Source organism: Canis lupus, chromosome 25 (genome assembly GCF_003254725.2).
Source record: "Canis lupus dingo isolate Sandy chromosome 25, ASM325472v2, whole genome shotgun sequence".
Classification (NCBI taxonomy): Eukaryota; Metazoa; Chordata; class Mammalia; order Carnivora; family Canidae; genus Canis; species Canis lupus.
This window is the reverse complement of record NC_064267.1, coordinates 39783245-39800729: the sequence shown is the minus strand read 5'-3', so window position 1 is coordinate 39800729 and position 17485 is coordinate 39783245. Positions and strand designations below refer to the sequence as shown.

The 17485-nt window shown below is 49.3% G+C and overlaps 1 protein-coding gene across 1 annotated transcript in view; it reads left to right on the top strand.

Moving 5' to 3' along the window:
* The first annotated feature begins 566 nt into the window (after window positions 1–566).
* The window catches only part of IRS1 (insulin receptor substrate 1), a 59951-nt gene continuing 43032 nt past the window's right edge, over window positions 567–17485 (top strand). The window contains exon 1 of the mRNA XM_025463252.3: window positions 567–4440. Within this exon, the coding sequence (XP_025319037.1) occupies window positions 697–4419 (3723 nt within the window). The 5' untranslated portion in view covers window positions 567–696 and the 3' untranslated portion in view covers window positions 4420–4440. The remainder of the gene's footprint in view (window positions 4441–17485) is intronic.

Genomic DNA, 17485 nt, shown 5'->3' with positions numbered 1-17485 from the left:
CGGGCGGCGGCGGCAGCAGCAGCAGCAGCAGCAGCAACAGCCGCAGCGCCGCGGTCTCTGCGACTGAGCTGGTATTTGGGCGGCTGGTGGCGGCGGGGCGGCTGGGGGGGTGGGAGGAGGCGGAGGAGGAGGCGAAGGAGGAGGAGGAGGAGGAGGAGGGAGAGCCCCGTGCAACGTTGGGACTTGGCAGCTCGCCTCCCCCTGCCCAAGGATATTTAATTTGCCTCGGGAATCGCTACTTCCAGAGGGGAACTCAGGAGGGAAGGCGCGCGCGCCTGGAGGGGCAACGCGGGGACCCCCGGCCGCCGCCGCCGCCGCCGCCGCCGCCCGCCTGCGCCACACTCCAGCCCGGGCGGCGAGAGATGCATCTTCGTCCCTTCCCGGCCGCGGCGGCTGCGCGGAGCCTGGGCTCTCGGAGGATCGGGGCCGCACTCACGCCGGACGCGCTGCCTCCCCCCTCAGCGCACGAAGCGCCCGTAAAGTCCGGCCCAGGCCGTCTCCGCGGCGCGGCAGCTGCGTCCCCCTCCGGCCGCCCCTCCCCGGCGCAGGGGGGCGGCGTGGCTTTCGGAGTCCGGGGCTCGGCCGCCTGCAGCCCTGTTTGCATGTGCGGGGCCGCGGCGCGGAGCCTCCGCCCCCCACCCGGTTGTTTTTCGGCGCCTCCCTCTGCTCGGCGGCGGCGGCGGTGGCGGCGGCAGCATGGCGAGCCCTCCGGAGACCGACGGCTTCTCGGACGTGCGCAAGGTGGGCTACCTGCGCAAACCCAAGAGCATGCACAAGCGCTTCTTCGTGCTGCGGGCGGCCAGCGAGGCGGGGGGCCCGGCGCGCCTCGAGTACTACGAGAACGAGAAGAAGTGGCGGCACAAGTCGAGCGCCCCCAAACGCTCGATCCCCCTCGAGAGCTGCTTCAACATCAACAAGCGGGCGGACTCCAAGAACAAGCACCTGGTGGCCCTTTACACCCGGGACGAGCACTTTGCCATCGCGGCGGACAGCGAGGCCGAGCAGGACAGCTGGTACCAGGCCCTCCTGCAGCTGCACAACCGGGCCAAGGGCCACCACGACGGCGCCTCGGCCCCCGGGGCGGGAGGCGGCGGGGGCAGCTGCAGCGGCAGCTCGGGCCTCGGGGAGGCCGGCGAGGACTTGAGCTACGGGGACGTGCCCCCGGGACCTGCGTTCAAGGAGGTCTGGCAGGTGATCCTGAAACCCAAGGGCCTGGGGCAGACAAAGAACCTGATTGGCATCTACCGCCTCTGCCTGACCAGCAAGACCATCAGCTTCGTGAAGCTGAACTCCGAGGCGGCGGCCGTGGTGCTGCAGCTGATGAACATCCGACGTTGCGGCCACTCAGAGAACTTCTTCTTCATCGAAGTGGGCCGTTCCGCAGTGACGGGACCCGGCGAGTTCTGGATGCAGGTGGATGACTCCGTGGTGGCCCAGAACATGCACGAGACCATCCTGGAGGCCATGCGGGCCATGAGCGACGAGTTCCGCCCTCGGAGTAAGAGCCAGTCCTCCTCCAACTGCTCCAACCCCATCAGCGTCCCCCTGCGCCGGCACCACCTCAACAACCCCCCTCCCAGCCAGGTGGGGCTGACGCGCCGCTCGCGCACCGAGAGCATCACCGCCACCTCTCCGGCCAGCATGGTGGGCGGGAAGCAGGGCTCCTTCCGTGTGCGCGCGTCCAGCGACGGCGAGGGCACCATGTCCCGCCCGGCCTCGGTGGACGGCAGCCCCGTGAGCCCGAGCACCACCAGGACCCACGCGCACCGGCATCGCGGCAGCTCCCGGCTGCACCCCCCGCTCAACCACAGCCGCTCCATCCCCATGCCTTCCTCTCGCTGCTCGCCTTCCGCCACCAGCCCGGTCAGCCTGTCGTCCAGCAGCACCAGTGGCCACGGCTCCACCTCGGACTGCCTCTTCCCCCGGCGCTCTAGTGCCTCTGTGTCGGGTTCCCCCAGCGACGGTGGTTTCATCTCCTCTGACGAGTACGGCTCGAGTCCCTGCGATTTCCGAAGTTCCTTCCGCAGTGTCACCCCGGATTCCCTGGGCCACACCCCCCCGGCCCGCGGCGAGGAGGAGCTGAGCAACTACATCTGCATGGGAGGCAAAGGGTCCTCCACCCTCACCGCCCCCAACGGTCACTACATTTTGCCTCGGGGTGGCAATGGCCACCGCTACATCCCGGGGGCTGGCTTGGGCACCAGCCCGGCCCTGGCTGCGGATGAAGCGGCCGCTGCGGCCGACCTGGATAACCGGTTCCGAAAGCGGACTCACTCCGCGGGCACATCCCCTACCATTTCCCACCAGAAGACCCCGTCCCAGTCTTCTGTGGCTTCCATTGAGGAGTACACGGAGATGATGCCTGCCTACCCGCCAGGAGGTGGCAGTGGAGGCCGACTGCCTGGCTACCGGCACTCTGCCTTCGTGCCCACCCACTCCTACCCCGAGGAGGGTCTGGAAATGCACCCTCTGGACAGGCGTGGGGGCCACCACCGGCCGGACGCCGCCGCCCTCCACACGGATGATGGCTACATGCCCATGTCCCCGGGAGTGGCACCGGTGCCCAGCAGCCGGAAGGGCAGTGGGGACTATATGCCCATGAGCCCCAAGAGCGTGTCCGCGCCGCAGCAGATCATCAACCCCATTAGACGCCATCCCCAGAGGGTGGACCCCAATGGCTACATGATGATGTCCCCAAGCGGCAGCTGCTCTCCTGACATTGGAGGTGGGCCCGGCAGCAGCAGCAGCGGCAGCGCCGCCCCTTCTGGGAGCAGCTATGGCAAGCTGTGGACAAACGGGGTAGGGGGCCACCACCCTCACGCCCTGCCGCACCCCAAACTCCCCGTGGAGAGCGGGAGTGGCAAGCTCCTGTCTTGTACCGGCGACTACATGAACATGTCGCCGGTGGGGGACTCCAACACCAGCAGCCCCTCCGACGGCTACTATGGCCCAGAGGACCCCCAGCACAAGCCAGTTCTCTCCTACTACTCATTGCCAAGGTCCTTTAAGCACACCCAGCGCCCTGGGGAGCTGGAGGAGAGCGCCCGGCACCAGCACCTCCGCCTCTCCTCCAGCTCGGGTCGTCTTCTCTACGCCGCGACGGCGGAAGATTCCTCCTCCTCCACCAGCAGCGACAGCCTGGGCCCAGGGGGATACTGTGGGGTCAGGCCGGATCCCGGCCTCCCGCATATCCACCATCAGGTCCTGCAGCCTCACCTGCCTCGGAAGGTGGACACGGCCGCGCAGACCAACAGCCGCCTGGCTCGGCCCACGAGGCTGTCCCTGGGGGACCCCAAGGCCAGCACCTTACCTCGGGTTCGAGAGCAGCAGCACCCGCCGCCCCTGCTGCACCCTCCGGAGCCCAAGAGCCCCGGGGAATATGTGAATATTGAGTTCGGGAGCGATCAGCCGGGCTACTTATCGGGGCCGGTGGCTGCCCGCAGCTCGCCTTCTGTCAGGTGCCCACCCCAGCTCCAGCCAGCTCCCCGCGAGGAAGAGACTGGCACCGAGGAGTACATGAACATGGACCTGGGGCCTGGCCGGAGGGCAGCCTGGCAGGAGGGTGCTGGGGTCCAGCCCGGCAGGGTGGGCCCCGCGCCCCCCGGGGCCGCTAGCGTGTGCAGGCCCACCCGGGCAGTGCCCAGCAGCCGGGGCGACTACATGACCATGCAGGTGGGCTGTCCCGGCCAGGGCTACGTGGACACCTCGCCAGTGGCCCCCATCAGCTACGCTGACATGCGGACAGGCATTGTCGTGGAGGAGGCCAGCCTGCCGGGGGCCACAGCGGCCGCCCCCTCCTCGGCCTCGGCAGCCTCGGCTTCCCCCACGGCGCCTCCAAAAGCGGGGGAGCTGGTGGCCCGCTCCTCCCTGCTGGGGGGCCCGCAGGGACCCGGGGGCATGAGCGCCTTCACCCGGGTGAACCTCAGCCCCAACCGCAACCAGAGTGCCAAAGTGATCCGCGCCGACCCGCAGGGGTGCCGGAGGCGGCATAGCTCTGAGACCTTCTCCTCCACGCCCAGTGCCACCCGGGCGGGCAACGCAGTGCCCTTCGGCGGGGGGGCGGCCCTGGGGGGCAGCGGTGGCGGCAGCAGCGCGGAGGATATGAAACGCCACAGTTCGGCTTCCTTTGAGAACGTGTGGCTGAGGCCTGGGGAGCTCGGGGGAGCCCCCAAGGAGCCGGCCCCGCACGCTGGGGCCGCCGGGGGTTTGGAGAATGGGCTTAACTACATAGACCTGGATTTGGTCAAGGACTTCAAACAGCGCTCTCAGGAGCGCCCCCCTCAACCGCAGCCGCCCCCGCCCCCGGCCCCTCATCAGCCTCTGGGCAGCAGTGAGAGCAGCTCAACCAGCCGCTCCAGCGAGGATCTAAGCGCCTATGCCAGCATCAGTTTCCAGAAGCAGCCAGAGGACCTCCAGTAGCTCAACTGGACATCACAGCAGGTGCGTGTCATGGTGACAAAGTCAGAAGACAAAACTGCTTTTCACCTTGTGCTGGAATCCTCTTCCTCTTTGCCTGGGCCCTTAGGGGGTGCTTTCACGGGGTGGGGGAGGGGAGGGCGCCCAGGGTGCTCACCCCACCGTGACACTTGGCTGACAGTCCTATGAACCTGTGGGAGCAGCGGCCCACGAGGCCTTCCATTGGAGGTTCCCAAGTGAAGTCCCTGTTGGAGTGTTTTCAGAATCTCTATCCCATACCGGCTCCGAGGCTTGTCAAGTTCATATAGAAGAACCTTGTTGTCTTTACTGAAGTTTTCTTTGGACTATATATTTAGGTCAGTCCCTAGAAAGAACAGTTCTACAAAAACATTTGTTAGCACAGGGGCTAAACCAAACCCTTCCTTTCAGATAGTTTCTTGGAGCTCTTAAAGGGTGATCTTATCAAGTTGCTCTGTGTACTTTAATTCTGTGATTTCACAATACCAAGGCAACATAAATAGCAGTGGAAACATCAATTTTTTATTCCTGCTGCCCTAAAAAGATTCAGGAGTAAGAGCTTGTTTAGGCTTACATGTTTAGGGAGAAATACCTGTCTGTTTATGTCTCTGTTGAAAGTAACTATGGGTGACATTCTGTTTTTGTTCCTGAACGAGGATTTGTGAATTATTATTCACATACGACCCACCACCTCACAGGCATGATGGCTGCTTTTTTGCACAGGGCATGCAGTAAAGTCTGCATGTGTCTGGGACCCATTATTAGTTAAGAGTTATGGAAATTCATCCCAGCGTGTCTGCCTTGCAGTTGTCTGTTCTTGCAAAGGCCTGCAGGCAGACATCACACAGATCATTTGGGGGCTACTGTATGTCTTCTGTAAAATTACTTAACATTTTTACGTTGAAAAGGGAGTGTTAAGGTAGGGAAATGCAGGGGTTTGGTTTGGTTTTGCATTTAATGGAAAGGCTTAGGAGTACTCTTCCATCCTTAGAGAATTCATTGTTTGCCTTTAAGTGCAGGAGGAGACACCTCAGTAAATGTTGAAAGTTGGCTTTACTTCTGTGGCTGAGGCTCTATTGAAAATGAAAAACATTTGTAATAGGAAATTTGCCTGTCCTTCATTCTGTTGAGCCTATTTTCTGGTGGTCATAATTGTGGGAAGAAGAGAGGAGGATAGTTTGCAAATAATGTGATGAGTTGGCAATGCAGAAGTTTCCAGCCATTTGAAAACACTTTATTCTGACAAACTGATGAACTTGTGATAGTCTTTTTGATATACGCTTCATAGAATGAGCTTTTAAAAGCATTATTCTTCATAATACATGCCCATGCATAAGAATTTGTGCATTGGGTTCCTATGGGTAGGTATTTGCTTCTTATGTGATCTCAGTCTCCTAGATTCTAGGTTTCTGATATTTGACCCATATCATTTGCTGTTTTCTAGAACAAGATACAGGTACACAAACATTCAGACTACGATTTTAGGTGGTATGATATCTTACACAAAGCATTATTTAGTTTAGCATTCAACGTTTATTTTTGTGATTCACTAGGAGAGAGGTTTCATTGTATTTATCAACATCGACAGTTAAAAACTTTGGTTATTTTTAGATGATAAAAGAAGTGTTTTTGGGAGTGTGAATCCCTCCACTACTTTAACCATTTACGTTGCAAAGCATTTATTGCATTTATAAAGTAATAAGGACTTGAAGGAAAAAGCCCAGGAGAACCAGAATCTTTGTTTTAGAGGAGATGAAAGAAGAGGCTAGGAAACAATAAATTGTCCTCACCTGTTTTCTTAGTTTGAACAGGTTTCTTTCTATATAGAGTAGAAGAAATAATATTTGCTCTAAAAGAAATTGATGACCAAATAGTTTTTGTCTTATAAAGGGGCTTTAAAAGAAGATCCTCTTTATAGGGAGGATACATTAAAAACAAACAAACCAAAGCAAAATGATCTTCTATTCTTAGCTTTCTTAGGGAGAGTGTAATACTCTGGCATAATCATCTCTCTAATAATCTTGGAGAAGCAATACACCATGCTTTGACAGCACCCTGCCAGAAAAATTCTACAGTGTGTATTTTGTAAGATGTAAATGGAGAGATGAGAGGTGCGCGCGGGTGTGTTTTAAGTGAGGCACCAAATGCTACTTGGCACACTTAATCCTGAATTCTGCTCGCTTGCCTTTGCCCTGTTGAATTTAAAGATGTGATCTGATCCTCGATTATCATCTGAAACAAAAAATCCGACCTGCCTTGGCAAATGACTTTTCCCAGGAGAGTATTTTGGCTGTGAAAACATCCCTTCCCTATAGTCTTCACCCAATTCCTATCTTTGCCTCTTGCCCATTGCTCAGGTGCAGGAAAGGAAATGAGGTGCTGTAGGGGGTGTGCGCTCTCTCCCAGCCCCTCATTTGAAACATTGAGGCTTGTCTGATATTTTTTCACCGTCAGTTCAAAGAGGACATTTATGGGGCAGCCCAGGTGCTCAGGACTGGTGGTTGTCCTTCTGGTTGACCTCAGGTCCAGGCAGCAATTTTTCTCAACCTCTTCTAACTTAGTTCTGACTGCGAGGTCTTGTTTTTTCCAGCATCCCGTCTCCCCTTCCCTTTGTTTCACACCTCCTAGTTCATGTTTCTGGCGTTGTCTTTTTTTTTTTTCTTCCCTCTTTTTCTCCATTTCGGAATTTCACCGTCCTTGTGGCCTACTCTCTGCAGAGTGGCCCGAGAGCCCAAGAAAGAGGGCAGAAAAGGACACAGCAGCCCGCTTATCTTTAACCACCTTTTACCTTAAATTTGTTTTTCAGTTTTCAAACTGCAGCTCGGGCACATAGAGCTTTGGCAAAGGCGCAGACCCAGGGCGCCCCTTTTAAGTCCCCCCCCCTTTTTTGGAGGGGGGGGTCATTTTGTTAGGCCCCCCTCCCTTCCCCCAAAGGGGGGTGGGTGGGCATTTCTCTTCCTTTCACTCCGTTTCCCTGTTGTGATTTCAAGGATTCCGTACCTCCAGGACTACCTCCCGTGTCTCCCTCCTCCTCCTCCCTCCTTCCCTTCCCCTCCCTGTGTGGCCTTTTTTGTCTGGCGCGTACGGTCTCAGCGCTGGCACTTCCCCGTTTCCCGGGTCACCTCCGCTTCCTGCATTCCTCCCTATTTATTTGGCACTTGGCTCCCCTCCCTCCTGCAAGCCCCTGCGGCCGGGGGTTGGGGACTCTGCGGCAGGGCTGAGGCCGCCCTCCCGAGCCTCCCACCCGAGCCTCCCACCCCGCCCACCTCCGCTCGCCCGGGGGGCGCCGGGCTGCCGGGGGGGCCCCCCCTGCCCCGCCCCGCCCCGCCGCGTGGTCCGCGGAGCCTGCAGAGCCCGGGCCCCTCGCTGCGGGCCTGGCTCCGGGTGGGCGGGGCGGAGGGCCCTGATTGGCTCCCGCCAGAGCCAATCAGCGCGAGCATCTGCCTCTCTGCGGCGGGCGCGGGGGGCGGGGGCCTCGAGCCGGGGCGGGGTCCCGGGGCCCCGGAGCCCCCCCTTCCCCGGGCTGGGCGTCGGGGGCAGCAGCCCCCCCACTCCCCCCTCCACCTCGTCCCTCGAGAGCCCGCGGAACTGAGCCAGATGCGCGCCCCCTCCCGCCCCCCTCCCAGAGGATGTTCTGCGCTCAGCCTCCTTCGTGCATCGCAGCGCAGAATCCCAAGAATGAGAAAGTCCAACCAGCCCACTGACAGAGGCCGGAAACACACACTTCCTCTTATTTTTAATTGAGAAAAATCCAGGCCACGACCATGTGACGTGCCCCATTTTGTTTCCCTCCTCTCTTTACTACGGTTTACTACGACGCCGCGTTCCTTCATCTTCCTGTCTGCAAACCCTCGAGCACGTGGTTGTAGGATTGATGGGGTTGGCTCAAGATCCTAACATTTACTAATGGGAAGGAGGAGGAGGAGGAAAGAAAGAAAAGAAAAGAAAAGAAAAGAAAAAAAAAACCGGAGAAGGAAACACAAGCGCTGTGGCTGGCACTGTTTGGGGATCATTCAGGAAAAACTCATTTGGCTGGAAATTGTTTTAGGGTCAACACTATATATCGAGCGGCTGCAGTTTGCAAAGCGTGGAGCCAGATAAGATCAACAAAAACTGACCCTTCTAGGCCCTGGGGAGCTCACAGTGAGATGAAAACGCCGGATATAGCTTGCAAATCATGAGAATCTAGAGATTCATCGCAAGGGCCTGGGTAGGGTTTGGTATTGAGGGTGGAGGAAACGCTGCTTAAGCTCTCAGAATCGGATTTGTGTTTTTGACCAGTGACAGCCCAAGTGAAAGCTCATCGGGGCAGGCTGGGCTAACTTTCTGAAAGCTTGTTAGATTTGTGTTGTGGCCCTCACGTCACCGACATTATGTGGGATGGAAAGTTTGTTCCCATTTTCCGTCCTAAAATAAAGGAAAATAAGAGAGGAATTCATGGAAGTGTTCCCCCTCCCCTCTCTAAGAAGTCTTTCTCACCAGCCAGTATGCCTCATGCATCACTGAATCATAAGCCCCAAAGGCAGCATTTTTTCCTGAGGGATAAATATCAGGAAGAAGGACTGCCCTGGTGTGAATGCTATGCCTTCATGCTGCTTCTGAGCTGAGGCAGAGAATTTCTCTCTGTTGTTAGTGAAAATTTGGAGCATCTAATAATCTTAATCCCTGCCGTTGTTTTATGTTCAAAACTAAACCGATAATAATTCCACATACTGTCTTTTCTCTGATTGATCCCCAAATAAATACTATCTATAATATTGCCTACCGCAGTAAGGGACTTGGAATTTAAAAGTTCATGGCTTCCCTGCTTCCTGCAGTTTGGTTTATTGTTTTGTCCCCCCCCCCCCTTTTTTTTTGGTTTATCAAAACTCCTGGAAAATGGCTTTATGCTATCTGAAATGATGCAATGGAAACAGCAGCTCCTGGGAGCCAGAGATCTTGAGTTGTAACACAGCTTGTGCCCTTCACTAGCTAAGTGACCTTGGGCAAGTCCCTTAATTTCTCTGAACCTATTTCCTCATCAGTAACTTGAGAGCTTTGTTCTAAATTATTCTGACCTCCTTTGCAGCACTAAACATAGGAATATTTTGGAGAGAATGACTGATATTCTTTAATGGGTCAGTTGTAATGAGGATTCTTTCTGAAGAAGCTGTTGATGGGCTCATAATGAAGTGCTTTAGAATGTTCTTTTTTGTCCTATTCTAACTTTTGGATCACTCTTTTGATTCAGGACTTATTTTAACCTTGGTGGTTTGGAGGGGAGCAGATTTTAACAGACCTTAAGACCAACCCTCCAGACTGCATAAGTCTAAATTTTTGGAACCTTCTCTAGACTGAACTGGGCTCCTCCCCCTCCTTCCTTTTTAAAACATCAAATGTGTGTGGAATGCAAGTCAACTGCTAGTGCCTTGCCTCCTAAGGTCAACTCTTGGAAGCATCCCACCCTCCCATACAGATCAAACTTTAACCACTCCATGTCTATGACATTATTCTGTTTGTTCTATTGGAAATCAGCCCTTGGCCAGGTGGTCTTTTTATGGATAATGTTTCTTGTTCGTACCCTCAGAATCCTTCCTTCAGTGAGGTACATCCACTTGAATGAATAGAATGGAAATCTGAGAGGCCAACTGAGGACTATAGGAAGTCTTCCATAATTTTTTGTTGGTTTCAGTTTTCTCTGTCGGGTGTGGGGAAGAGCTCATTATTTCTCTTGCCCACAGCATGACTGTTGTCTGGCCTTTATGTGTTTTAGGATTTTTGATTCGTTAGTTGAGCTGTACGCTGCTTTGCTGACCTAGTATTATCTTGGCTGTCAAGTTGCCAGTGTATTCAGAAGTTCTGACGCTTTGGGTACCTCTGTGTGGATTGCATAAATCATTAGAATAGTCTATTGACTCTTTCATTCAGAACTTCATTCACTTGACTCTTTTCCAATCCTGCTACAACCATATATATCTCTTAGCTGTATAGTATATAAATGGTTCCTTTTATTCTGGTGGGTTGGTGATTTTAAGATACTAGAACACGATTGTAAGGTTTTGTTTTTTTTTAAAAAGTTATTTTCTCAATGATTTCTTCATGGTACAGAGTTACTGGAAATTGTATTCAAGGAAAATAGTGTCTCATGAGTTCAGTTTGGAGTCAGTTTTACACTAAAGATGCTGTTACTTTCTTTACCACATTTACAATTATATTCTTGATTTATTATTGATTATTCCTTGCCTTGTGAGTCCATAGCTATGCAGCAAACTCCAAAAAGCACTTTTAAAAATGTTATTAAAACACGTTTAGAAGTTGTAAGCACTTTTGAGTTTTAGTTTACCAGAATTATGTTCTAATATTTACGTGGTATAATAGTATGCAAATTTCTGACTAATACGAAATCGTTGCAAAAAAGTTCTTGTAAAACTTGTTTTAAATCATGGTCAGGAAATGTCTACTTCTGTTCTTGTCTTACATCGTGGAAATGGTAACCTCCCCCCCATTCCTGACTCCCAGAAAAAAAAGGAGAAGATGGATTAGATGAGTATAAGGTACTGTCATCTATGGGGAAAGGAACATTTTCCCTCTATATAATATTCTTGCTACAGGCTCTGCTATAATCTATTTGGTAAAATAAAATTGGTTAGATAAATGTTATTTGTGCTTCCTCAATGAGCCACTTAGCTTTGAATAATAGAGCTTTTAAAAATGATGTGTTTATATTGAAAAGGCTGCTTTTCTTTTTCAAGCCCCTTTCTGCATTTTCATTCATGATGGCAGTAGAATTGAACGTGTAGGTCAGGCTATAATTTTAATTGGATCATCCTATTTACTTCAAGCAGAGTGGAAATTTTGTGGTTTTATAACCCCCACCCTGAATGTTTTGTTGAGGAATGTTTTACTAAGTAAGTATTCACTGTTTTCCCTTTGCTCTTCCGTGTTTGTTCCTTTGCTCCCCACACTGTGTCACTTTCTGCCATCTACCCCAGTCCTGTTTGAACCAAACCCACATGCATTGGATACTAATTGGTTGGGCTAAGGAAGATGCCAGTAAACCCAAGTTCATAAACTTTTCCCCCCTTGTTTTCTGTTGACCAAAAAATACTTTGATGCAAGTTCTCTGATCTGCCCTGACATATTTAGGTCATGTTGCTGAACAGTATCACTTAATCTTGAGAAATTGATAGTTGTGTTATGTTTGTTGAAATGATTAAAGAAACATTCTCCCTTTTTTTCTTTGAACAAATATAACGTGGCAAACAAATTCTATTTTGCACAGAAAGTCATGATTCTTACTTTTAGGAAGGTTACAATCCATGTGAAACAGGTAAAAATTAAAGAAAAGACATTTATAAAAATAAAGCAGTTTAAGGTCTCCGAAATATTCAGTAATTACTCTGCCTTCAACTGTTACTCATCTGTTATCCTCTAATGATCATGTTCTGTTTATTTTAAAATTATTTGAAGGGCTCCCTAGAATACCAGAAATAATCATACTTACCCTTGGATTTTAGAGATTGTGGGAATAATCAGAACGTTAGTTTCTCTGGTACAAGATCAGAGGCCACCTGCCTCCCACCCTCAACATAAGTGGTCTGCCCTTGGCCAGCTAGGCCCCAGACCTCAGCTTCTTATTGGTCTCTTTCCCTCTTCGATAAACATTGAACACCTATCATATTCCAATAACATAGATTTTGTTGTAAGAGAATGGGAGTGGATACACAGAAATGGAGGAGGGAAAAACTTAGTGAAGGGAGTTCATCCAAGTAATTACCAAATTTCTTATGGCACCACTTATCTGGGGGGAAAAAAATCCAGAATCAGGATACGCAATCCATAAAAGTCAGCAGTTTTCATGTACTTACTGGGTGAAAGTGCCCATCTACCTCAAAGTATTATGCTTTGCTTAATCATTCTAACCCCGGCTTCCTGGCTGGCAATAACAGCAGCTTACTTAAATAGTTTATAAGGCTGTTGAAACTCTTTGGAAGAGGGGCCCTTTTTTTGGATGCTCAGCTGGCAAACATATTGTTAGCAAGAAGCAAGAAAAAGATATCTTTGGCCCTTTTGTCCAAGCAAAGCCACCGGGAGAGGGGTCCAGGTGTTAAATGAACAGGAGTTCATGAGTAGGAAGTGTGGGGTAAAGGGGGGGCTGCAAAGGAAATTATAGTCTTTCTATCCTAGAAGCTCTATCATTCGGGAACTTTTTTCCCCTTTGGGTGGGTGGTTTTTTATTTTTAGCAGTGAAAGGCTTTAACCCCCTGACCTCTGGTTCCTGTGCTTGCTTCTGGCTGGAAGTATAACCTCCTTTGAGATTTTGTCATTGCTATTTCTTAAGTGTGCTCACTTGTACTCTCTCTGCTTTGATGATGTGCAGTCATATTTGTTTTTAAGCTTAAAGCAGTTTCTTACAGCCACCTAAAAAGGCAGTTTTTTAAAGACTGCCTAGTTTTATGATAGCTTGCTGGGTCTATTCACACTATTTTTTTTCTTTAATTTTTTGGTGTGGGCAATTCATGCACATGCCAGAAGTTTCAAGTAGTCTAATTTTTTTTAAAGGTATAAAGTGAAAAATAAGATTTTTAAAATTTATTTATTTATTTTTAAAGAGTTTATGTATTCATGAACGACACAGAGACATAGACAGAGGGAGAAGCAGGCTCCCTTGTGGGGAGCCCAATGGGGGACTCCACCCCAGGGATCAGGACTGAGCTTAAGGCAGATGCTCAACCACTGAGCCACCCAGGCATCCTCAAAATAAGATTTTATTTTAAAAGTATTAAGTGAAAAATAAGATTTTCTCCCACTCTTGTTCCCCAGCTTCTCTTCTCATAGGCCACCATCCATGCTGGATTTTATTTATGTTTCCAGAGATGAACTGCTCATAAATTTTGAAGCTTAGTAATAGAGAGTTGGTTAAACGCCCAACTGCTTAAAGTCTTCCGTGGAAGAAGCTCAGATCCCCACGTTTTGCACTGAAGGAACACAGCAGACAATGTACCTCTTACAGTAGACTCACTGCTTTTTTTTGCTAAAAGGAAAGAGAAGAGTACTCTTTACTTTCCATGCCTTCTTGTGACTCTTCAGGTTATAAAAAAAAAAGCATCATTTAGTATAACCCAGTGATAGGGGAGGGAAGCATTAGTTAGGAAATGATCTGCTTTTCTAATTTTGAAGCATTCGTGCAAATTGATTATGAAGGGAAAGGCATCTAAGTGTGAGTCTTTATTACTCCGTTTTCTCCTCTGTTCCTTCTGTGGTTGCATGCCAGCACTTCCCTGCCCCTCCACGTGAATAACTAGTTCTTAATATAGTGTGGCAGGATTAACTATAAAGGTTAGGGAGCCTTTTGAAGACGTTCTAGTCACCAAGGTCTTATATTTTTGAGTGTTCAGAAGAATTAAAACTTTCTATTGGAATAAGCAGAAAGATTGGCAAAACCATTTCAAATTCTGGGAGCAGGTTACTTTAGACATAATAATTGCATGTAAATAATATTATAAATTGTTTAGTGATTTCCTCTCACTCAGAGTATTAATAACTTTGGGGGAAATAAGTGGAATTTAGAGAATCTGTTCCATCTCCTAAGGAAATGTATATTATAGTAGGTATGACTGAGATAATCTCTACTTTGAATCTAATGCTTAAAAACATTTATAACTGATGCCCTGATGTTCCTGCTGATGGTGGTCCAAGCACAGTGTGAATAGGATGGGGTGGTTATGGAATATGATAGCAGATGACATTTAAATCACAATTATCAATATTTTTTTTATAATTCTTGGTGCCTTGTCAAGAAGAATATGCTTAAAGAGTAGCATCCATTTTCTTTCAGATCATCTGGAGTGAGGAACAAAACTCAGCAACATGCAGAAACTTTTAAGAAAGCTGTTAAAGAATTTAAAATATATGCATCAAGCTAGTTTCTTAGGTGGATGCAGCATCTAGCTCTGATCTGTAACAAACCACCCCCAAACCGAGGGCCTTAAAACATCAGTCGTTTGTTAGATCACATTTCTGAGGTTTGGAGATTTAGGCTGCGTTCAGTGGGGCAGTTCCTGTCTCACCTGGATAAACTCGTGCGGACAAGTGGATGGTTGGCTGAGGACCGGTTGCTTTAGAAAGGTTTCCCTCACTCTTTTGGTGGATGATGCTAGCTGTCAGTTGGTGCTTGCTGCTGATTGAGCCAGACCAGGCTGGGTTAGTAAAAAAGAGGCCAGTTACTCCGTGTGTGATTTGGAGAGTCCCTTTCTAGTTTGTTCCCTATACTTCACATAGTATTTGGGTGAGCAACCAGCAACAGTGAGGTGGCGGGGTAGGGGGGATAGGCATGCACAAGTACTTTTCAAGCTTCTGCTTACATCACATTTGCTATGATCCCGTTGTCCAGAGCAAGTCACAAAGACATGCCCAGTTTCAAGGGACAGAAAAATAGATACTACTGTTTGATTGATGGGAGAAGCAGTTGTTTCGGATTTATACGTTGTATAAGCGTATTTGTAAACGCAGCTGTTTATACCACCACTGACCATTTATCAGTTGCATGTTGACCATTTAGAATAAAGTTCTTCTTAAATGTTTGTAATGAATATTCCTAGCTTTGGGTGCAATATCAATGATTTCCTTTTGTATTGGTGGTATCACTTTTTTCCTTTTAATTTTTCCTTGAAAACCATGAAAGCTTATATTGTCTCAATAAACTTCTGTTGAGTTCAAACTCTAAGCCAGGCCCTGGGGACCGAAATAGGTGTGCCCCTGTCTTTCCAGTGCTCTTAGGAGGCAGAGAACAAAGAAGTAAACAATGAATTGCATTCCTGCAAAATGTGATATGGGGAGGAAGAAAGGCAGGGTGTTATAAGTGGAATAATGGGAACTGCTTTAAATGTGGGGACAGGAAATGATTGGAGGAAATAGCAAGTAGTGTGGCTCTATCATTTAGGTTTGTGAAGGGATAGGAAAAATTTTTATATCACATGTTCATTAGGCCAGGTATAGATTCAAATCTTTCTTTAGGAGTTTGATTCCCTCTGGAGGTATGCCTCTCTTAGAATGAGTGAAAGCTGGAAGTTCATCTTTAAGAAAAACAGGAAAAATGACTCCTAAGATTTCTTACCAGAGACTCTCATCTATATTTTTCAGGCCATTGGTGGTTGGTGAAAATATTTATGCTATCTGCCCTAGGCCAAAAGGGCTACACTGCCAACAAGTCCTCAGGCAGCTCACACAGACCTGGAGATGAAATGTGGTGCTAGAAAGGAACCCAGGGCCACAGGACATCAGGCATCTTGGCACCCCCCTCCCTCCATCCCTTCACCAAGAGTGCCCTTTCCTCCATACCCAGCAAGCTGAAGCAGAGCAGAGCTTGCTCAGAGAATGAGGCTGTTAGTGGGGAGCGCTGGGGAGCCACGGGTGAAATGGAATCAAAGGCTTGAAAGAGGTGTTCCCACCTGAGCACAGATAAGACACAGGCTCTGGAAACGCAGAGCTGCTGGTTCTTGGGCAGCAAATGCAGCTGGTTGGCAGTACCCCACTCAACGCCACGGCAGTGCTTTCTTGAACCTTGTCCCAGATCTCTTACCAGGCAGTATTTACATTTTTCTTACACCAGAACCTCTAATGCCTTAATGTTCCTGAGGTTACAGAACAAAACAAAATTGGGACACTGGGTAACCTACGTCATATTGGGAGTAGGAGGGGAGTTGAGGGGTCGGTTGAGTAGCATATTTATATCCTGATCTTGACAGCTCCCACCCACCCCCCAGCTCCTCCTTGGCTTGCCCTTTCTGCTCCTTCCCAATTCCAGCGCACTCTTTGAACCACAGTTAACAATACCTTCCTTTCAAAACTGATCCCATTCCCTCTGGTTAGATTAAGGAATATAAATATTACATGTTTTTCTAAAGAATGGGTAATGACTTTACTTCTGAAAATATTTTACTTCCATTGGTAGGATACCCTGGAAGTCATTGGGATTATAATGAAAGCTTTCCCTTTTTGCCTAAGCTTGTCCTGTGTGTGGTATGTGTGTGTGTGTATGTGTGTGTGTGCTTGCACACGCACACGTTTGGAGGTGAGGAGAGTTAGGTAGTGGAAACTACATTCCAGTAAAAAAAGGTTACATTCCTAAAACTAGGTCTTTAAAAATATTTTGCAGCTTGAGCCTTTGGTCCTTCACAAGTTTCTACAAGGGACAACCTTCAGACAGTGTACAGGCTTGTAGATTCTCAGGCCTTTGAACTGGGTGAGGAATGTGTCTCAAGTCAGAAAAAGGGAATGGCTCGTGCTTTTAGCCTCTAGCTTGAAAGCTGGAAGAATGTTATTGTGTCTTCAAAGCCTCTTTCCCACCACGCTGTATTAGATGGGCTCTTGGAAAGCGTCTTTGCATTATTGAGTCCACAACAAAAACCCATGCCACCCAATTCGATCTAATTCAGTGACGACTTTTAGGTGGATTTTAAATTAATGTGTCTCTTCTGTAAGAATAGAGCCCCCATTCCACTCCTCCCTTGTTACCCCAGTTGAGGCGATTTATAGTTATTCACTAGATAAGGAAACTTTGGTCTTTCTTTTCTTGTGGGGAGGGGAACTTGGGGAATATTATTTTAAAAAATAGTGGCCGAGGTATTTAGGAAGAGTTCTTAGCTCTGTAGAATGAGAATGCATCTCCGTGGGAAGTCAGATTGCATTTGCAGTATAAAACCAATACATGCAGATGATCACAGAAAACATCTAGAGTGTGTTGTTGGCTGGGTTCAAGTGCACCTACCATCCTGTCTCCTCCTTGCTTTCCAAAAGTTTACCCCTTCCTGCGGTGTTGGAAACCCCCCTCATTGTTCTAATTACTCCTTTCCCGGCACTCTTTCCTACTGAAACTTGTGAGCATGTTGAGAGCAGTGCCAGTGTCTGAGGAGGAGAGGACCCACAGAGCCCTTGCCAAATTAAGAACTTGTTTATCAGCAGTTCAGAGGACAGTTGTTGAATAATAGCTTTAGAAAAAGCCCCACGCAGAAACAATGCCGTGGATATATCTTGGGTACCTCAAACCATTTCATTCATTGGGTATTTTAAA